Source organism: Podarcis liolepis, assembly GCF_965112155.1.
Source record: "Podarcis liolepis genome assembly, chromosome: 12".
In the NCBI taxonomy this organism is placed as follows: Eukaryota; Metazoa; Chordata; class Lepidosauria; order Squamata; family Lacertidae; genus Podarcis; species Podarcis liolepis.
In genome coordinates, this window is record NC_139563.1 from 21,761,700 (window position 1) to 21,785,232 (window position 23,533).

At 42.7% G+C, this 23,533-nt stretch overlaps 1 protein-coding gene across 1 annotated transcript in view; it reads right to left on the reverse strand.

Moving 5' to 3' along the window:
• Positions 1–23,533, reverse strand: part of MYO3A (myosin IIIA) — a 102,419-nt gene that overhangs the window by 72,631 nt on the left and 6,255 nt on the right. Inside the window, exons 3-5 of the mRNA XM_083467358.1 lie at positions 22,299–22,433; positions 11,052–11,156; positions 10,119–10,218 (exon numbers count right to left, since the gene is read on the reverse strand). Of these exons, the coding sequence (XP_083323484.1) occupies positions 10,119–10,218; positions 11,052–11,156; positions 22,299–22,433 (340 nt within the window). The remainder of the gene's footprint in view (positions 1–10,118; positions 10,219–11,051; positions 11,157–22,298; positions 22,434–23,533) is intronic.

The following is a 23,533-nucleotide window of genomic DNA, read 5'->3' on the forward strand; positions in this document are numbered from 1 at the left end:
AGGGGAGCTAACTTTGTTTCACCCTTATTATCTTTGAGATGACAGACTGAGGTGGCTCCCTTCAGGTGGGTTGTGTGAGGCAATGCTATCCATCTTTACTACTGGATATGTAAAGCACAGTCTTTTAAAAAGTCTAGTCTTTTTATTATTCCAAAGCAAACTTGTCCAGAATTGCCATTCCACATGCGATGGACAAATTATCTGGTGTGGCGCAACAACTACACAATGGTCCCTGATTGGAATCAGCGAGGCAGGCAGTTTTATTTACCGATACATGAGACCATGACTAAAAGTAATCACGAAGCCCTTCTCTGACTCACGCCTAAACATCAGCTAGGGGGCACAGAGAAACGTCTTTTTCTTTTGGAACAATTTCAAGTGAAATTGCTTTAACTAATGGTTACGCCTTGCAGAATGATTCACACAAAGTTTACAGATAGTGAAAGCCAACAGCGTTCTGAGTACAAAAGGATGCCAGCGCATTGCTTCAAGACAACAGAGGCTCTGTCAAACCTTTGGAAAGCTTTCTGAATGTCACTATAGGCAAGAATAACGTGACACTGGATGGAAGATTACAGGAAATCAGAATCATAGAGCAGGGGTGCCCTTGGGAGTCTCCCTAGGCCTGTTCCTCTCCACAGACCAGGCCTCTTGGCAGTCCTGTTCCACACCCTTGGGTGTTTTTGCTTGGCTGGAGTCCTTGGACTCTGATAATGCCTCTTGCTTGCCGGGATGCAGGGTGGAGATGTGTGATGTGTTTCATTTTTGCATGGCTGCACTGTAGGTAAAGGTAAAGGGACCCTGACCATTAGGTCCAGTTGTGGCCGACTCTGGGGTTGCAGCGCTCATCTCGCTTTATTGGCCGAGGGAGCTGGCGTACAGCTTCTGGGTCATGTGGCCAGCATGACTAAGCCACTTTTGGCGAACCAGAGCAGCGCACAGAAATGCCGTTTACCTTCCTGCCAGAGTGGTACCTATTTATCTACTTGCACTTTGACGTGCTTTCGAACTGCTAGGTTGGCAGGAGATGGCTGCACTGTAGCCTACTGCATAAAGGAAGAGTCACATCCATTGCTTTGCCCTCTTTTGCCACTGGGCCCACCAGTCACTGCCACACAGCCCCCATAAGGAAAAGTGACCCTTGACTCAAATAAAGGTTCCCTGCCCCTGTCATGGAGAGCACATTTGCATTAGAACCCCTCTCCTCCAATAACATGCTTGAAAGCAGTTGTTTAAAGAAGTGTAGGCCTGATGGGGGTTCATGGTAGGACTCGGCTGGGACACCTCACTCTGGGTCATGCAGACAGCACAGTCTATACTGGCTCTACTAAACTCTCCTTTTGCTGGGCAGTCAGATTCTTTTGTGCGGGGATGAAAATTGGAAATGTGGGATGAAAATGGAATGTGCATATCTAATAACTGAAGAAGAAGAAACCCAAAGGATTTCCCAAAACCATAATGTGGCATAGAAGGTGTCAGGAATGAGCCAGCTCCAAGTGTAACTTTGTATCCAGCTGCTGAATACAGTCAGGAACAGAGAAGTTTGGAGTCGACGCTGGCTGGGCAGAGCACACAGCTGCCAGGGTCGACTCCCCCTGATCTTGGACAACCGGTTGCCAAAGGAACAACTGAGAGCAGGCTGGCACACAGCCAAAGCTCTCAGGAAGCTCAAAAAGGCGCAAACAGCCACAGAGACAGTTTTTCAGAACAAGGAAGAGGCTGTAGCTGACACAATAAGTCTGAGGCGGCAGCGAATAGTGGGGCTGCCAGACAGGAAGCAAAATAAGAGACGAAAGGGTCGGAAGTTCAATATCTTCTGTTGACACCGGTAGGAGTCTTCAGAAGGGTCATCTTGAGTGATAATAATGGCGGCTTGGCTAGAGCTGTCCAGAGCTATCTGTTCATTTTTGCAATAAATCCTCCTTTTTAATTACCTACACTTACCGTGTTATCAAGCCAGGAACCTAGACTCCTGGCAGAAGGGCATCTCAATTTATTTAAGTTCCCCCACTGACACCTTACGCACACCCACACCCCTGTCAAAAACCACAAATCCAATACAGCAAGTGAGGGAACGATCTAGCTTCAAGAACGCTTCTGAGACGACCGACACAGTAATCATACAAGTGACTCTGCCCATTTGCTGGGCAGGGTGCACATTGGTATGCATCTGACATACAACTGGCCTGCAGCATGTTGCAGATCCCAGAATTTATACCGAGGGAAGCGTCTGACTTAAAAAACCAATCTGCAGGTCTGCACCAGCACACGCAGCTGAATACATCTGCATTATCTGCACGATGTTTTTCCATGGAGTCGTGTCAGCAATGATCCAGATATACCCAGAGGACAGAGTGAGGCATTGGGACAATAAAACAAATCTGGGTAGGTGAAGCAAGCGACTTATGGCATATGTCACATGAGAAGATGAACAAACCGCATGCTCACAAATCATCTGGAGTTGAAAGAATAGTCGCAGTAAGCCTTAGAGGTGATGGTTCAAATAGACAAGGAGTGTAAAAGCAACTCCTTGCCCACTGAGCCATGCTTCCAGAGAGGACACCAGCCCACTTGAATGTTTTCCCAGGCCTTGAGCAGAGGAATCCCACCTGGAGGCAGGGGAGAGAGATTCCAAGCCGGAGGAACCACCCAATCCAAAGCTCTGCTGGACTCATGTTGGTGGAGAGGATATTTCTCCATTATTTTCTTCTTCTGTCAGCCTATTACTTTTGGAGGGAGGGTGGGATTTCACCTCCCATTGGTCCCAGAGCTGGGATACTTTCCCTCTCTGGGGATGTTAGGCGGAAATGGGAGGACCTGGAATTTTAGGTGTGTTTAAGCACTGACATTGTCCTTTTACTAGCAACCATTGTCCTCTGTCCTTCCTTACATCTGGGTCCCCAAGAGGTGGGAGAGACGAAAGAAGATGGGCATGTTCGGTTGAGCTCCACCTTTATACGAGTCTCCAGCTTTATATGAATTTGTCAGTAACCCACAGGGTTTGCCTAAGACATTTTGCTACCTGAGATGTTCCCTTGCCTGTTCTATATACTGAAGTCAACTGGTCTGGTAACTGAATCTTATTTCAGCACTGGTGACAAGGACAGCGTCTTCCACCATACCTGACAGCAGCAGGCTAGCTTAGAGGGACAGCTTAGCCCACAAAGGACACCCACTGCTGCTGCTGCCCACCCACATCCAGCATCTGCTGCCTGAGGCTGCCGTCTCATTCTGCCTAATGGTAGGACCAGGTAGGACCTGACTCTTATACACAGTTTTGCTGCCCTAACATCTAGATTGGCTCCAGGTTCCACAAGCAGCTTAGATAAATTGTTTCAGTACAGCATTCCCCTGGTACTTGTGACACGCCAATGTCAAATATTCTAAATAAAAAGCCAATTATCTTCCCTCAGCTTCTCAGAGATGATTCATAGTGGAGTCTGAGCCTCTGGTTTAGTCACGCTGCTTGATGCTCCAAGCAAAGCTGTCCATTTCTGTTCTTTTGATTTGGTTCATTCTTTAATTCATATCCTCAACTTTACCTCATTGGATTACTGTAATTGTTTCCTCTTTGGTTTACCTGGGTCTTATCTCGACCCTTTCATTTCAGTGACATCTCAACTGAGTAACAGGCAAACCACGGTTTGGCCACCACCGTGATGGTGCCTCTAGCTCATATTTTCTCCTCTTCCCATGGCACGTTCAAGTTTCCTTCTGCACTACCTGGCTTGGATGGACAACTGTTTTGTTTAATTATTTATTTGGAGCATCTAAATTTTAACATGTATTAGTATTTTAACTTTTGTATGTTTTAAAGCAAGGTTGTATTTTTTCCTTGATTTTACTGTTTCATGTTTTGTAAGAGTTTGTTTGTTTTACTATCAAGTGGTATTTAAATGTAATGAATGGAGGAATGAATAAAATACCCTGCTCTTTAGTCAAAAAAGACTCCCTGAGTGACTTACATACAATCAACTACATACAACCAGGATTTTATTTTGTTTTTTTAAGAGAACGATATGAAAGGTCAAGTTAAGCTTGTTGTTAAAGAAAAGAGCAGGGAATATTTCTTCAAAAGCCACATGTGCTACTGGTTCAAACCTACTTTAGCTACAATCTGGCACTAGATGAGAGACAGAGCAAGTATTGCTGGCACCTGATGTTATTAGCACGGCTGTCTCATGAAACTCCTATAAGGTTTATTCAAACGAAGGAATTCTTTTGGATTCAACTTCTCATACAGAGGTGAGGAACAGATAGGTAGCCGTGTTGGTCTGCCATAGTCAAAATAAAAAAATTCCTTCCAGTAGCACCTTAAAGACCAACTAAGTTAGTTCTTGGTATGAGCTTTCGTGTGCATGCACACTTCTTCAGATACACTGAAACTGGATTCTTATCCCATTATACATGACTAAGCCATTTTTCACCTTCTCACCCCTTGCCTTTTCCTGCAAGACCTATTGCAGTCGTTAAGAGTCGTCAACAGGCTCATCTCAGCTAACTGCCAATCACCCATTCCTACCACCCTTCTGAGTAATACCCCTCCCCACCTTCTCACTATATAGAAGGATCTGGCAACTTCTATGTCTTTGTTCAGACCAGGTCTCTCCATGGTTTAAAGTTTGGTAATGAGTTGCAATTCAGCAGCTTCTCTTTCCAGTCTATTTCTGAAATTCCTTTGTAGTAAAACAGCTACTTTGAGATCTTGTATAGAATGTCCTGGGAGATTGAAGTGTTCTCCTACTGGTTTCTCTGTTTTGTGATTCTTGATGTCAGATTTATGTCCATTTATTCTTTGGCGTAAGGTTTGGCCTGTTTGTCCAATATAGAGAGCTGAAGGACACTGTTGGCATTTGATGGCATACACATCAAATTGTGCGTCTTATGGTCTGGTGCGTCTTATACAGCGAAAAATACGGTGATCGTCCTAGATATTACTGCAAGATATAGTACTGCAGTAAATTTGCTTATGTAGTAAATGCACTTCTGTTTAAATACAATGACAAGTCATCATGGATGGAAAGCACATTCGCTCACACAGAACGGCACATTGAATTTCACTGATCCTCCCACCATCCACTGTAACTCCTCACACGCTATCTACACCTGAGGTTTGGGGGACACTCTGCAACAATATGGGATATAACATTTGTAGAATCATTATCTTGAGCATCCGCAGTGTGGGGAACTGCTAATAACTTGTCAAGCCACAGACCTAACAGATTAAATATGAGCTGAAAATATATCAACACAATGAAAGAATTTTAGGTTATTGTCCCATTCAAAGATCCAGGTGCCTAAATATGTAGAGATAACTTTTGATTTCAATAAAATGTGTTGCAATAAAAAATATTCACTAGTCATTCTGAAAAGTCCTCCAGCAGTTGTTACAATCTCTATAAAACAATTCTTGCATTTCAAATCACCTAAAATTAGCATAAGCATTCAAATTCATTTTTTTGCAGCTGTCAGCTTCATATTCCAAGTAGGGTCACCGCAGTTACCTATCTATTTATAGCTCACTATTTGAAATTAATTAGCAATTAGTTATCTCCATTCTCTACATATGTTAACTCTTTCCTGTAAATTGCAGACCTAAAGTACATTACACATGACACAACATGAAACTAAATGAAACAACCCAGTCAAATCAAGCTAATTACAAACCCCTCAAATCTAATTATTTGTGACTAGTGCTGTTTACATGCCACACCTTAAATAACACCAAAGTAAACTACGTCATAGTAAATTAATCAACAAGGTTTAAATGTATGAACACAATGTGAGGTCAAATTATGCAAAGCTTGCCTCAGTTTGTGAGGTGGGGAAGTGGGCATCACATCATGTAAACCCCATAACACACATGTGATGTCATGAGTTATCCTACAGGGATGTGTCTGGGAATGCTTCAGGGTGGAGCGTGAGTGCATATCCTGACTGGGCCATGACAGAGAAGCATGAGGATGACTGAAAGACTACAGCAGGCTCCAAAATATGGGACTCGCTCAGTGCTTTTTTTCTAAAAAAATGTTTATGGGTACAGTGGTGCCTCACAAGACGAAAAGAATCTGTTCTGTGATTCTCTTCGTCTAGCGATTTTTTTGTCTTGCGAAGCAAGCCCATTGACGGATTAGCGGGTTAGCGCTATTAGCGCTATTAGCGGCTTTTAGCAGCTTATCTGCTGATCGGATCAGCTGATAAGCGGCTTAGCGGCTTAGAAAAAGGGGGGGAGGGAAAAAAACCCGCAGGAACTCGCAAGGCATTGTCGTCTTGCGAAGCAAGCCCATAGGAAATTCGTTTTGCGAAGCACCTCCAAAACGGAAAACTCTTTCGTCTAGTGAGTTTTCCGTCTTGCGAGGCATTCGTCTTGCGGGGCACCACTGTACTCTCATTTTGACTCAAGAAAACCACCATTTTATAGTTCAAATCAGGTAAAAAAAATAAAAAGTACAAAGTACATAAGCACAAAGAACATGCATTACCTCATGATGATGAAAAATAGTAATTTTCCTACACATATTGAAATACTGCCCCTCAATGAGGCCAAACTTCCATCAGTAAAACACCACACACCCATATTCCACACTGTTTTACACATTAAATGCTCACTTCCGTCTGAGACTCGGGAAACACCAGGAAAGGAAAGGAAGCTGCCATCAGAGGTGGTAACAACAAAACTGACCAATCACCGTGCTAGATTCCAACTCCTACTTCACACATTAAACGCTCGCTTCTGTCTGAGACTCAGGAAACACCGTGACAGGAAATGAGGTTGCCATCGGGGGTAGCAACAGAAATGTGCTAGAGAAGAAACTTAAAAAATTTAAATTTTTAGCTTCTTCTGACATTAGAATCACAAAATGTTTAGGTGCATGCATACTGCTGCGTGTCCCCAGACAAAAAGTACTGGACTCACACTTTACAGAAAATGTGTGCCTGAGAGCCTGCAGCAAAAGTGGGGCATGCAGCGTAAGTGGGAATAAGTAGAGTGGCTGAAATCTGGATCTTTACTACTGTGGCGCCATTGTCTGTAATGGCTGTACTAATCCAACAGTGGGTGCTGGGTGCTGGGGGGCGAAATAACATGACAGCCAAGAAAGAAATGTACAAAAGGTGCAGGCTGTTCACAAAGGCTAGCATCACTGCTGTGCAAAATAAATTGGCTTAGCAGAACAGGAAAATATTATGTCCCACAATTCAGAAGTTCACAAGCCACAAGGGGAAGAAAAAGCCAGTTCCGTTATCAAAGGTCCATTAACCTGCCTATTATTGACAGCAGCTGTCATATGTGATGTCAAGCTGGCAGAGTACAACAACTAGTTGCAACAACAGAAAAAGAACCAGCAAAAGTCCAGTGGAAAAACAGCTGAACTTTGACCTGGGAGATCCGAGATAAAATCCCAAACTAGCCACAGATATACTGGGAGGCTAGTTCTTAAAGGCACAACCAGTGAAAGGGAAGCACATTTTGAGTTTGACAGATTTAAACAGAATTAAGGCTGTTCTTAGATCTTGTCCACTGAAATGCACTGAGATTTATAAGCATTTAACTCTGCTCATATTTATTTAATTGAAATATATTCCCTAATGATCTTATATCAGCTCAAACCACCAAACGACAAAAGAATTACAGTAACGTGAAAGAAGTAAAACCACAACCAATCATGTCAATCCTAGGATGGACAACAAGGTCAGAAAAATACATTTTCTTTTTAAAACATCTGTAGAGGTAAGAATGTCTCTTTCCTTTTAACAGCTACTACAGGTGTTGAGCTCTGTCAGGGCTCCTGAGGGAGATGTTTCCAAGTACAAATCATGTAAAATTAACCTTGGATATATTCTAAGGCAGGGATAGCCACCGTGATGCCCTTAAAATGTTATTGGAATATCCATCATACCCAACTCCCATTATTCCTGAATGATGGTCAAGCTGGCTAGGGCTGACTTGGAGCCAGAGCACACCTGGAGGGCACCACATTGGCTATCCCTGTCCTAAGGTAAGTCCCTCTCATTTAACATTAATTCCCTAACTGTAAAATATCCATATTCATCCCAACTGGTAGGACCAGTGAGATAGTGTCTCTCCATGTTTTGCAATAGCCAAGCAGACAAACGTAGGTTCCCTCGGCCTGTAAAGCGACATGAGCGCGCAACCCTAGAGTTGTTCGCGTCTGGACTTAATTGTCAGGGGTCCCTTTACCTTAACCTATGGGTAAGTATTTATTGAAAATCTCCATAGGTTTGGCTAGAATACTGAAGTTAATGGAAAAGTAGCTCTAGATGCAGTTACTAGACTAAGATTCTAAAGAACAAAACTCATTCCAAACACTACTTGAAATAAGAATCTGGTTTTAATTTAAGATAAGCCAATATCCACGCCAAAAGGAAAATTTTAAGACTTCAAGCTTCTTACTCCTGGGAATTTATCTCAAAAATTTACAGCCTTCTATTCATGGTCAACATGGGTGCTTCTGACCAATCAGCTTTAGTCTTTGTTCTTAATTCATTTTACAGTTGAATGAGGTGTTCCCTTTCTGTTGTGAATGGGACACTATCACACAGGGCTTGACCTAATTAGTACTGAGCGATATGGCCAACCTCATTAACATCAAGGCTGCATGAGTAGGCACAGTATCTTGAGAGGCAAGAGAATATTTTTCCAAACCTTACAGCAATCAGGACTTCCCAGCACACCCATGATTAGTGTTTTTAATAATCATATTTAGCATTTCTACAGCACTTTTGAATGTTCAGAGTGATCACATATTAGATAGAAACACTTGTTATCCTTATAATAACTATGAAAGATAAGTTAGTAATAAAGGTAAAGGGACCCCTGACCATTAGGTCCAGTCGTGGCCGACTTTGAGGTTGCGGCACTCATCTCTCTTTATTGGTTGATGGAGCCGGCGTACAGCTTCTGGGTTATGTGGCCGGCATGACTAAGCCGCTTCTGGTGAACCAGAGCAGCGCACGGAAACACCGTTTACCTTCCCACCGGAGCAGTACCTATTTATCTACTTGCACTTTGATGTGCTTTCAAACTGCTAGGTTGGCAGGAGCTGGGACAATGGGAGCTCACCCCATCATGGGGATTCAAACCGCTGACCTTCTGATCGGCAAGTCCTAGGCTCTGTGGTTTAATCCACAGCGCCACCCAAATTAGTAATATTACTCCCATTTTACAGATCTTGAGCTGAGAGTGGCTTCCCTAAGGCTAAAACATGCATTCACATCAGAGGTGAGGTTTGAACTGAGGCCTTCCTGATCTGACATATTGGCCACAATCCTGTGCCCAGTTTCCTGGAGGTAAGCCCCACTGAAGTCAATGGGGCTAACTTCTGAATAGACATGTATAGGATTGTGCCACTGATCCCTTAGCCACAAGACTCCCGTACATTTAGCCTTATGTCAGTGTATATACATCATGAGCCTACATTATTTATTTCAAATATTTATATCCAAGTTTAAAAGGTTAAGTAAAACTCCAAAGGGGTGAGTAATAAAAATCAGCCTGCACACAAAAAGTAACTTTATAAACAACCAAGATCAACTCTCAGAACAGGAGACGAGTCATATAATTGCAGCACTGGCAATAACACCACCAGATAAAAAAGGGGATGCAACAGTCTATGCAAAATTCTGTCACCTCACCACATGGAGTTAATCCGCATGACAGGAACCTCCAAAACACAATTCAACTATAATGTCTGATGGGAGGGGCGTGGGACCAATGGCTCGTGTCATGGATGGGTGGAAATGACTTGGCAATAACTTATAGAATCCCACTTTTTAGCGGTGACACCAGTCACCCCTGGGTAAAGCCAAAGTTGTGCATGTACACCAACTGGAAATATACTTTGCTCTTTCTTTTTGAAATCCAGGATACTAAATTATGAACATCTTTTAGGCAGATGCCAAAGTGAAAATCAGTGCAGTATTTGGTCAGGACAGGTGTAACTTTCTTCTACCTGAGGAGAAGGCAGGGCATGAGTATATTGAAGCCCAAGGCTCATTCCACCTCACACTGGGTCATGTTTGTCTAGACCCTAAGTTGGCTGCTTTTGACAGACAAGTGCAACATGACATCTCAAGGGCATAAGGACATTGCAACTTACCAAAATCCACAAGTTTAACACCTCCTTCAGTGGTTAGAAGGATGTTATTTCCCTTGATATCACGGTGGATAGTTTTGTTTTCATGCAAATGCTGAAGCCCCTGAAAAGAGAGTTTATGGTTTTTAAATGAATTTATCTGCAATAAAGAAAATACGAAATTGTCAAAATATTTGTAAACTTAGTAAGTATTCCATTTAATGCATTTTTAATTCAGGGATATACCTATAGTACAAATCCACCATAGTTCACATGGTGAACCATTACAGTTTAAATTATCTCTCATGGTAAACATCTGCATGGGGGGAAAATCCTTTATGAATAAAACTCATACATTTCCCAAGCCAATAAATCTTACAAACAATTTCCCAAGCTAATAAATCTTACAAACTTACAGTGTTGTCCTGAGATTTGCTGTGTCTGTAGTTAGGAAGATGGGGGTGAAGGAAATGCTATACCAGCAATATGTAACAAAATTCAGTGTTTGTATGTAACCCTAAACCATGGTTTAGTGCTACGTGTAAAAGCCTTGGACTCATGCACTCCCTTCCCCTTCTTTCATGCAGCCATGAGATAGACTTGGCAGCTCTTACCTGCAACTTTACAACTCTGAGCAGTTTCTAAACAAGTCAACTTCAAACCATGGTTTACGAAACAGGCTTATTTAACCATGTAGAGTTTCTATTAAACCATGATCTCCATTTCATATATAACAGCATGCAAGGCTGCAAGAACCTGTTAGGCAGTGCTACCCACTGGACTGGTAGTAAGGAAGAAGGAAAGCAGGTGAGGACTAGGTAAGGACTGGCTGAGGGCAGACTGAGGTTGGTGGGGCCGTGTCCCATTTCCCTTCCAGTGCTTAACTCTGTACCAAAATTAATTCTCCACCAAAATCAAGAGCCAATATTTGAACTGTTAATGCATTTCCTTACTTACCATCAGGGCTTCATGTAAAATGAAAGCAATAATAACTTCACTCATTCTTTCTCCTCGCTTCAGAAATCCTTTTACAAGGTCAGTCACAGATCCTCCATTACACAGCTATTTGGTGAAAAAGAAAAAGAGAAGAGAAGAGAAAAGAAAGTAATGATTACATTTTTTCTTTTGCTTTTTATTAGGCTTGTTAACAAGGTTACTATTCATTCATTTAAAAGTACAGTGGTACCTTGGGTTACATATGCTTCAGGTTACATACGCTTCAGGTTACAGACTCCGCTAACCCAGAAATAGTACCTCGGGTTAAGAACTTTGCTTCAGGATGAGAACAGAAATCGTGCTGCAGCGGTGCTGCAGCAGTGGGAGGCCCCATTAGCTAAAGTGGTGCTTCAGGTTAAGAACAGTTTCAGGTTAAGAACGGACCTCCGGAACAAATTAAGTACTTAACCTGAGGTACCACTGTATATTTATAGTCTAACTTTCTCCCATGGATTAGGGATGGATCAAAAAGTAAACCATGTAGGACTGAAAGCTCTCCCTCAAAATAGGTCACCTTAAGACCATAGGGAGCTTTCTTATTTATTCCCAGCTAAGATAATTGGTCTGTCTACCTAAGCATCTACTCTACACAATAGGCAGACGTCTGCTCTCATGAGTACACTTCAGCCTCATAGGAGCTACTTGGTGTTTTACTACAACCTCAAAATCAACCAGCTGGAGCAAGGTGCAAGACACATCACCATAATATTACTACCACATTTATATCCCACCTTTCTTTCAATGAGCTCAAGGAGGCCTACCTACATGGTTCTCCCTGCTATCCCTTTTATCATCACAACTCCTCTGCAACATAGATTCAGCTGAGAGACAACAACTGGCTCAAGGACACCAAGTGAATGGCACACAGGTGTTGAACCCTGGTTTCCCAGGTCCTAGTCCAACACTCTAACCACTACACTGGCTCTCTTCAGGACATTAAAGAACCTAGCGCTTAAGAGAAACTGCTGAGTTACACCTAGATTCTCATGTGGCAGTCTGTTTTAAGGACAGCCGAATGCTTCATTAATTGTCCATGTTTATCTTGTCATACAATCAATGGTGAATCCAATAAACAAACTGAAACTCAATGGAAGTTTTGCAGTCCTGTGGGAATCTGTGGCATATCGACTGCCCATTTGTCAAGATAATATGCTGAGGTTAGCTCTGTGCTCTTCAGTGAGACTCTGTTGGGCGTGAGCCACCCAAGGACAGGGTTTCTCATCAGTTTAAATATTTGCAGAAGGCCTGGCCCTTTCATGAGCAACAATGAACACTCAATTCAGGTGAGGGATCAGAAGTGGTGCGTTACTAGTACAAGCACACATGCAATCTCCCATCCACACAATTGCTCCTCACTGATGGGTCTCTTTCTCTTCTGATTGAAGACACATACCCTTCAAACACATACCCTTAACATGACACAGTCCAAATCTGGGATGCCATCTTCTGGCTCTGCATTCCCACACGAATCACATGACCCATGCGAGATCCCAAACCCTGGAAAAATGTTGGTGTTTTTCAGGCATGGTACCCCAAAATGTGTGTTTTGGGTCACCACGTGAGATTGTGGACCTGAAGAAACTGTGTTTTGGTATGCCACCCGAGATCATGAACCCAAAAAATCTGCAAACGTGACATGAAGGCTGGCAGCATCATCAACCCTGCCATGTGAGAATCCTTTGCAGGCAACCTCAGTACCTGGAGACAGGCAGTCAAGTTGTGTATCCATAGCTGTGATCAGAGGAGAAATGACCACTGGGAGGAGCGCAGAGAGAAGAAATGCCATGGTGCATCTGCAGGAGCATAACTGGACACCTTCATCTGCCCCAGCTGCAACAAAACATGTCTCTCCCTCATTGATCTCTACAGCCACAGCAGGCACTGTGAACATCCAACAGCTTGGCCACCTCCAAAGGCTCAGTCCTCCATTGTCTCCCGAGACAGATGGATGCCAGCCATCTTGGGTTTACATAGGAACCTAGGAAGCAGCCTTACACCAAGGCAGAATGTTGGCCCATCTAGTTCAATACTGCCTTCACTGACTGGCAGTGGCTCTCCAGGCTTTTAGGCAAGGGTCTCTCCCAGGCCTGCCTGGAGATTGAAGCTGGCACCTTCCGCATGCCAAGCAAGTGCTCTACCGCTGAGCTGTGCCCCCACCTTTTTAACACTGAGCATAAATTAAAGGTCGGCACGCCAAGAAACTTGCCAACCATACAAAATAAACACGCCTTTCACATAACTCCCTTTCTTAGTATCTGATACTTTTTAAATTATTATTTGATCTTCCTATAAACTGGCACTTTGGGAGGTGCATAAAATGAAGACGTTGAAAAGCAGTTGTCAGGTGAAGTTAAAATCACTGTGATCCTCAAAGGAAGAAGCCGAAGCACTCTTCAGCACACGCAGGAACAGATGTATGCAAAGATGGTTTTTTTGCATAGCATCCAGCACATTTATTTGTAGTGAAATTCAAAACATAATGGAGAAGGAATATTTGGAAGCATAGTCCTCCATGTCCTTTTTTGAACTGGGCAAGCAGCACTCTGCCTTCCCCGGGTTAAAATAAGCCTTGTTCTATTTTCTCCACAGCCCAGGGAAAACCTCATGGGCAAAGTGTCCCTTCCAATTTATTTTTTCTGTTCCTATGTCTATTTTTACTAATTGTGTCAAGACACCATGACTGTCTTTGTAGGCACAGATCAAAGGTTAGGTCTTTACAAAGACACAACACAACACAACACAACACAACACACAGTCAACTGTCTAAATTGGTGCAGCTGAAAATACAGCAGTTTAGCAACAATATCCATGAAAATATGATTGGGGAGCAGAAGGAAATGGAAACAACAGAATTCACCCCCATTTGCCTAAAATATTCTGCTATGCTTATGAATCACCTTTGAATTGCATTTGGAGAGGGCAGTGGGGAAGAGCACAATGGAACTCTCACTCTGAGCCAGCAGACTTCTATATAACTATGAACATGTGTCACAATGCTAATCTGACGCTCACTGAACCAGATGTTAACACAACCACCTGCAATGGTTTTTAAATCACATATTCCCAGTAATAGTTAGCAGCAGAGAGGGGTGTGGTCACGCACCTAGCCGCTCCCAGTACCAGGCTCAGGGCCACTGCCACTTAGTGGAAGGGAGAGGTTGGCACTGGGTGGACGCATTGGCAGGAGCACAAGGGAAGGCATAGTCATATTCTCCTGATATGTGGAGGAACAGGGAACAGGTCTGGGTCCACTGACCCAAGCCCCTGTGTTCAACTGAAGGTCTATGGGCTCATCCACACTTCTTCTTGACCCATGTCTAGAAAGCACATGTCCAAGCGGTTTTCTGTTTGTCCCACCATTTTCCACAAGAAAACCTGATGGATGTTTGCTCCTGTTCAGTGGTAAAGATTGGGTTTTCCTGGGGTGGGGATGGGGACAGCAGGGCAAGAGGAAGTCTGGAAGGACTGGGGGATGCTGGTCTCCTGTTTTTGTCTGGGTCTAGGCTCTTTTTCACCTTCGGCTAACGTTTGGGTACCTGGTTCTGCTTCTCTTCCATCCTCTGCCACATGTGAACTCCTTAGCACTGGGGCTAATGATCCTTGAATCTACAGGCACAGCAGCTTCCTAATGCCCATGTTGAGTCATTGGTTACCTGGGGTGAGAAGAGGCCATGTGCTCTGCTAATAGAAATGTGCCGGCTGTGTTACAGATGAATGATGAGTTAAAACTGCAGGATGAGCTGGATGATTTCGATGATGGGGTTGCAATTTAAAATGACACTTGGAAGCACTGGAAGCAAGTGCTCCATTATAAATTTGGTCATTCAAAAAAATCAAAAAAATCATTTGTTCACTTGCTTCTCAATTAGCCCATCACTGAGCTATGCTAGACAGGCAAAGAAGATGAGACCCATAAAGCAATAATTTTTCTTGATATTGGAGGGACGTGGGAAGAGGAACAAGTACTGAGCATCAGACATAAGAACACCGGAAACTGCCTTATGCCAAATCAGACTATTCACCCATCTAGCTTATATTGTCCATGCTGAGAGCTGCTCTATAGGATTTCAGGCAGAAGCCTCTCCTAGCCCTTTCTACAGATGTTGCAGATAGAACCTGTGACCTTCTGTGTGCAAAGCAGATGGCTGAAAACTGACAGCCACTTACCAATTTCTCACACTAGAAGTTCATAGGCGCCGACTCCATGGGGCCTGAGGGGGCCCAAGCCCCCTCAAAAATTCGTTTGGGGGGGCTCTGCCCCCCCCAATAATCTTGGGCGCCCCTCCAGCAGAGCGCCACCGCCGCCCCTCCCCCAGCCCAAAATGCACAGGGTCGGGCTGCATGCCTCCTGCCCTCCCTCCCGAGCAAAAGCTCCACCCAATTTCCTTCGGAGCTGATTAATAGGCGCAGCACGCTCTCCCCTATTCGCTCACGAGGAGGCGGCGCCACTTTATCTGCATATTCATGAGCTTATTTATTATTCATGAGCTTTCCCGGGCCCCCCCAATATTTTTTATAAGTCCGCGCCCCTGGAAGTGGTGGGGATGTTCTCCCAAGCTTGGCTTATAAACAAACTTCAGGAGCTGCCCATCTCAAAACCAAGGTGAGCTTTATAGTTGCCAGAGTTCTCCAGCTTGTAATCTGTAGGATGGCTGTAGCCCTCCAGATGTTTCTCAAAGGGGTTCCCCCCTCCACACACTCTCCCCAAAATTAGCTCAGGGGGTCAGAAGAACCCATAGAACAGCACCTGGGGGATGAGAGGCGTGTGTGTGTGTGTGTGTGTGTGTGTGTGTGTGTGTGTGTCATTCCATCTGGCAAGTTGAAATGCTTGCCCAGACATAACATTTATCATAGCTTGATGCTGATTTCTACCTAAAGTTCCCAGCACCCTCAAACTCTTCTTTGTGGGAAAAGTCATGTGCTTTAAATGTAAGTACTGGATCAAATGTATGCTGTTTGGATCTCTATTCAGCTGTTCAATCCTTCCAGAAGTTCCCACTGAGAAGTATTTAGAGGCCATATCCAGGGACTGAATTAAAGAAAAAGAGAGCAGTCATCTTGTGTAGCTCAAGTTGTAACTTTGAAAGATGATTCAAGGATTCTAGGCTGAACTACATCATAGACCTTGCATACATTTGCCAAGACATTTTTTTAAAAAAGTCCAATCTTCTTGTGGCCAGCATTAGAATTTGCATTTGTATTAGCACATGAAAATATGCAAATTTAGTCTGACCACTCCTTACAACATTTTCAGCAAAGGGGTCTTTTTAAATGTGTTGCTCATCATCTCATCTCTCATTGTAATATTAATGTATACATGTATATATACATATAAATTCAGAACATGTTGAATTTTATTTAAGATATTTATAAATGATCCTTTTTCCAAAGGAGTTCAGTGTAATGCACAACAATCATATATAAACACCAGAACACAAGCAATAAAAATATAACACTGAATCAGCAACTCATCAATACACTGATTCAAATATTGCTGCTGATAGTGTTTCGGGGCTTACCTGAGAAGAGCTCTCTACAAGTTTCCCCCCATGTTGAAGCAGACACCCCACCAAAAAATGCTGTGTGCTGTTCTCTCAACCCACACACCAAAATAAATAAAATAAAATAAAATAAAATAAAATAAAATAAAATAAAATAAAATAAAATAAATAAAATAAATAAAATAGCAGTCTTTTTCTTCTTTTGTGAAAAGCGAAATCAAGCTTATGGGAAACACTTTTGGTCAAAATATATTTTAAAAAATTTAAAAATTTGTCGAGTAGCACCTTAGAGACCAACTAAGTTTGTTCTTGGTATAGGCTTTCGTGTGCATGCACACTTCTTCAGATACACTGAAACAGATACACCGAAACCAGACCCTTATATATATAGTGGGAGGGTGGGGTGGGGTTTTTCTCAAGAGGGTAGTAGGAGATGGGTGATTGACTCTATGGGTATGGTAAACCTGTTGAGAACTGTTAACGACTGCAATTAGTCCTACAGGAAAAAGCAAGGGATAGCATGCAGATGATTAGCATATGTAATGAGACAGGAATCCAATATCTCTATTAAGACCAGGTCTCTCCATAGTTTGCAGTTTAGTGATTACAACTGATTACAACCAAATTACAACTGATCACCCTCCTGGGCCATGGAGCCAAAAAAGTCCCCTCTGTATATTTTAAGGACTCCTGACACAAAAATTTATGCAGACAAATAGGTCTGATCTTCCAGCTTTCTTACCTCTCTCAAATCTTTCAGATCAATAGCCCACATAATATTAGGGGAGGTAAAATTATTTCTATTTTTCGTGACCCAAAACTGTAAAGTCTGCACTAGTGAGCTATCACTCCGAAATATGGCAGGCTTCACCACCTCCCTCAGAATATATGACCATGCCTGCACATTTCATCCACTTCTGCCCAAAAGGAAGGGGGAAGGCTAGAGCTATTTTGACTCCCCATAATAAGTGATGAAGGGGAAGAGAGAATGGAGCTTCCTTTTTCACTCAGTGGATTCAGATCCGGACACAAGATCAAACCTGGCTGAACCCAGAGTTCTTTGGGACGAAGAAGACTGATTCTCCAACAGCTGACTCTGGACATAAATCAAATCTTGACACTAGTAGTGCAGATACCCAAGAACTCGTACCTAAACTTTCATCTGCCTTTTTGCTTTTCTACATGGTGATGAAAACAAAGTGTTAGGAAAGCCGGCCTTTATTCTGTACCCCAGGGTAGGCAACAATTCATGCCCTCAGTCTGCTCAAGCAAGGGATTGTAATATGTAATTTCCCCCAGAAAATTACGAATATTTACCAGACCTCAGTATTCTAAAGGCTACTTGTAGTCACAAATCTTTGATCTTGCAGAGAAAGGGGGACATAATTTTAAAAGAGCGGAATTACTGTAATTGGGAAGTAAAAAAAAGAGGCATTACGCTGCTCATTATTAGAAATGGCTAAATCAAGGCTAGTTTAGAGCCACAATGGATCAAAGAAGGCAGAGCTGGATTGAAAGGAGCAATTATACAGGGCAGCATGGAAAAATACCCAGGTCTGAAGAGTAGGAAAAGGCTCTCTTATATTGGCTTGCACATTTATTTCCCATACTCGGCTTCTTTTGAAAGACAATATATTATGTAGTATAATTAGAGCATGTAGCCAAAAGCAAAGCAGCACTATTTTCAGCGCTATTGCGGTGAGCAGGCATAAGGGTTCCTTAGTGAACCATTTCGTCATTATCGATAAAGCGGGTTCAAGTAACCTGCTTTTTGTACACATTGTTATTGGGCTATTGTTTCCACACAGGCAGTAGCACAACTGATTAGGCCAAGGAAGGAGATGTACAAGGAAATGTAGTACGGCAGATAGAGTTGGACAGAAGGAAATGCAATGCAAAATGCAAGCAAGCATTTATAGGAAATACAAATGGGGGGGGGGGGCACAACTCTTGATTTTAAGTAAAAGTACAGATATTTACTTACTAACTTACTTACTACCAAAACTCACATGTTTCCATTAGGTGGACTTGATAATATGAAGCAGTTGGGAAAAACTGAGGCTGCTTTCTGTATGACATATACCAGCTTCTGCTCTCTGGCAAGTCTCATGAATTGAGAAACTTATAATAGTTGAAGCAGGCTGCTGCTACCTTTGGTCTTCATAGATCTGGACTGTTTTGCACACTATCCCAAACAGGGTTGAGACTGAACAGAAGCAACATGTGATGGCTCACATATACATATACATATACATATACATATACATATACATATACATATACATATACATATACATATACATATACATATACATCTTGGGGAAGGGCAATAGCTCAGGGGCAAAGCACCTGCTTTTCAGGCAGAAGGTCTTGGGCTCAGTCTCCAGGCAGGGCTAGGAGAGAACAGAGACTGAAATCCTGGAGAGCTCCAGTCAGAAAATACTGAGCTAGATGGGCCAACGGGATCTTCCTATACTTCCATGCCTGGCTTGCCACAGGCTGCGAGCACCACCATTTATTTATTTTGCAGATGTATAAACTGCTTCACAGCCAGAAGCTATCGAAGCAGCATACAATGAGGTAGAATACGTACTATAAAAGCAGTAAAACCACTTCTGCAATTAATATTCAATAAGTTGACTGGGACACGCTTCGGAGAAACCCTTCTTAACCAATTTATTTTACAGACAACTGTGGGAGCTTATGAATTGGGGGCTTGTATTCTGAGAAGGACCACTTATCACTGTTCTGTTTTATAGGCAGCCGAAGGTTTTAGTTACCAAGTTCAAGGAGAAAGGGGAAAAGACTATAACTGCATTCTCCAACCAAGCGTGATCCAGATATTTTGAACCACAACTCCTATCATCCACAATCAGGTTGGGGAAGTCTGGAGTAGAAAACTTGCTGGATGGGTAGGAAGCGAGTCACAGAACTTGGTAGAAAAGCAGCCTTATATAACCAGGGATTATTCACTGCTCCAAATAAAGCACACCAGTTTACACAGTGATGTTGGCCACATAATAAGAACCATTATATATTATTTATATATATTCCATCTTTTTCTCTAAGGAACTCAAGGTAGTTTGCATGATTCTTCTCCTAATCTATATCAATTCTGACTCCACACACATATTCTAAAAAATCGTAAGGAAGGAACATTCTGTGGCCTCCATAAACTAGCTTGTGAGATCTGAAGCACAGTTTCAGCTATGCAAATATTTAGATGTCTCTGCATATCAAATAGTGTTCAAACATCCCTGTAGCCCATGGTTAATTCCTCACAGAACATTTGTTCCATTTATTTTGATAAAAACCAAACTCACAACTGATAAAGTACAGGCCTACTGAGGAATTTACAGTTAAGTTTAAATATTTATACATCTCTTCTGCGGAATTAAATGGGAACAAAATGCAAACGCTTGATGTTAACTCTTAAAAGAGAGCGGGGGGAGAGATCAAAGCCGAATAATATAACTTAGTATCACTTCAGGCAGGGCTTTAAATTAGCAAACACTGCTGCCAACTGGGGATCACAATAATCCTCCATGATAATTATTCTTTGAGATTAGTAGTGTGTGTGGTTAGCATTATTAATTAACTTCAAGGACTGCTGCAAGGAAGAATTCATAATGCAACACTTATCAGGGCAGGCCTGCAGCTGAACTACAAAGATGATTCATCGTATTTCGTGCTCCCCATTCTCAGGGTTCAGGCTATGAGTGTCGATGCAGCCAAAACAGCACCATCCATGAACGAGAGGGAAGCAGGAAAAAAGCTTACAGGAAGTCAAAGCTTTGTAGAAATCATTTGAAAAAAATAAAAAATCAGGGGGAATTAACCCTAAGGGGGAGGGGGGGAACTCTTCTCAAAACATCCTGGTGGGGACTGAGCATGCTCAGTGGCCCTGAAATGCTGACTCTTGCAGGTGTGTGTGTGACAGAAAATGGGGGAGGAGGGAGAATGGAATGGAATACCCGGGTAAAGGGCATGGCCGGCATCTAAAACCGAAGCACAACATTTTGCTGCTGGCCTCACTTGCTTCCCAACAATAATGTAGTAAGTAAAATTGTGGGAGTTAATACACCCACCCTTCAGAGACTTCCCTAAATGTCTAGCAATTGTTTTCCAAAGTCAACATGGGCATAGCCAGGATTTATCGGAAGGGGGGTTATTATGGGGGGGGCAGAACCGAGTTATCTGTGACACAGTTGGTCAGTTGGTTAAGTATTTTTATTTATTTACTTGATTGGGGGGGGGAGCTGCCCCTCCCCCAGCCCTGCCCCCGCCCCTGTAAGTCAATGGAGCTACTATATAACTCTCATTCATTGAAAATGGGGTTTTCTGCAGGAAGATGTCTATGGATGCTGCTGCAGATTAACAGCTGACTTGCGGGGCCAAATCAAGACACTACTACTGTCAAATTAAATAGCAGCTTAGGTGCTCAAAACAAAGCAGAAACAGTCTTTCCTTGTCTGTACTGCAATAGCGAGGCATGAAGATGACAAGCAGAGCTGCCGGCAAACTCTGGCATTTCTAGGTTCTCCCCCCAAGATCTGAGGTGCCCAGTCACTTAATCTTTATCTCACATGAGATCAGCCAATGCCTGGAACAGGCCAGAATATTTTCCTCAAGTCTGTTGGCCCTCCCCAGAGTGCTTCTCAAGAAGACACCGGGCTTGCCCTAAGCTTACAGGGCTGCATTGATCTGCTGCGTTCTTCTCACTGTGGACTGGGCTTCTCTGCTGTCATGAAAAAAGAAAGGTGAGGCTCTGCAAGGGCTTTCCTCCAAGGAAAAGCCCTTCCAAAGCCTTGCCATAAGGTGATAGGAAGCAAGATTTAGCAATGGCCTCTCCTTAAGGAGAAGCCCTGGCTGAATCTCCCGTCCCACCAGGTGGCAAAGCCGACTTGGTGAGAGAGGGGAGGCATTCTAGAGAGTTTTGCCACTTAGGGGTGCAGGGGAGACCAGTGGCAAAGCAGAGTTTCTATGGCAACAGAAGTGGTAGGATGGGCAGGATCCTGCCTCTTGCATTTCCACTGCCTGAGGTGACTGTTTCACCCCACCTTGTCTGTGAGCTGGCTCTGGCTATAATCAGCATATATCTGCACATAAAACCACCTAAAAGCCATCACAAACACAAATGATCACACAGGGAGTGGTACCAGAGACCATAGCTGTCAACCTTCCCTTTTTTGGGGGGGGGGGAATTTCCTTATTCCAGCGCCGTTTCCCGCTGCTTTACCGGATTGTTAGATATCCCGTAGACTGTCCCCAGGACAGGTGAGGCTGCTGATTCCTTATTTTTGAGGCTGCTGATCCCTTATTTTCAAATCTGAAAGTTGACAGCTATGCCAGAGACTCCTAAGGCATGATTTAGGCTATTGGGATATGATGGGTCCTGAAAGTCAATTGGATGTAGTATCTCAGATGTAAACAACATGGCATCTTCCAGATGTTTTGGACTACAACTCCCATCCTCCCTGACTATTGGCTACACTGTCTAGGACTGATGGGAGTGGTAGTCCAATGACATTTTAAGACACTACACTGTCTACCTCTGCTGTATCTACTAAGAGCAATTAGAATGATATCCTGCGGCACTCCAAACTCTTTAGAAATGACATTGAGCTTTCTCACTCAAGGTCCTGTTGGGGTGGTCACTTAAAAACCAGAAGGAGAACAAAAACCAACCAATAAGCAATGCACCTACCTCCAGAACCAGCCACAGCTGGTCTCCATCCTTCACATCTTTCTTGTAGTACAGTCCATAGAACTTGACTACATTTGGATGGTCAGAAAGAGCTTTCAAAATGTTGTACTCTGCTTCAATTTCCTCATCAATGTCCTAGTAACATGGATGGAAAGCAAAAGAAACAGTGAATTAATGGAACACCTTGTGAACATGTTTTACGGACAACATATAATAATATACTTATTAGGTATACTTATTGATGTACAGTCAAAAGGTTTTGCACTGCATAGAATCTGAAAACAAATTGGTCTTTTGAGAAAATACTGAAAGATTAAAAGAGAAATTGGGGGAAGGTTTCTAGCCATAAGCGTCTGAAGTTTGAGAAGAAGTATAATCTGAACTCAACACTTCTAGGGGCTTTCCCCCAGTGCAATTCTATACACGTCTACTCTAAATAAGCCTCACTGAGTTCAATGAGACTTATTTCCTTGTTAAGTGTGTATATAGCTGGGATGGGAGACCTGTGGCCCTCTGAATACTGTACCCAACTCCCATCAGCCCCAGGCCAGCTTGGCCAATTGGTAGGGATGCTAGGAGCTGTAGTCTTATGACACGTGGAGGGCACCAGGTTTCTGATCCTAGGAAGTAAGGCTTAGTGCATTTGCTGCAAAGTCCCTTTAGAAACCAGGATGGAGGTTCTTGTAGAAACTGCAGCCTATAAAACAAGTGGATGTCAATAGTTGGATACTGATAGCATTATTCTTGTTTTTCTACATTGCAGGCTACAAAAAGGGGGTCTCCTTGAGTTCCGACTCACATATTCCTTTTTTTATATATATATAAAATATTTATTAAAGGTTTTAAACAGTATAACACCAATCACATACACAACCCAAAAACAATAAAAAACACCACCCCCACAATAAAAAAGACATACAAAAAAGAGACAACAGACAAAAAAATCATGAAGAAGACATAAAAAAATAATTCCATTTCGTAAACCAAATTTCCATAACCCTCTTTTCTGACTCCCTCACATCTCCCTTTTCTGTGTTCCCATTTACAAAATCTTATTCAGCAATACTTCACCTTCTCTCAAAACTTATTTTAAATTATACGTTTCAACTATTATGTCTCCAATTTTACCCGCTCACATATTCCTAGTTTTGCTAAGAACGTCCTCTCTTTATATTTCACATATCTTAAAACCGCTGTAAAAATCAAGAAGCATTTAGAAAAAGAAAAAAACAAGC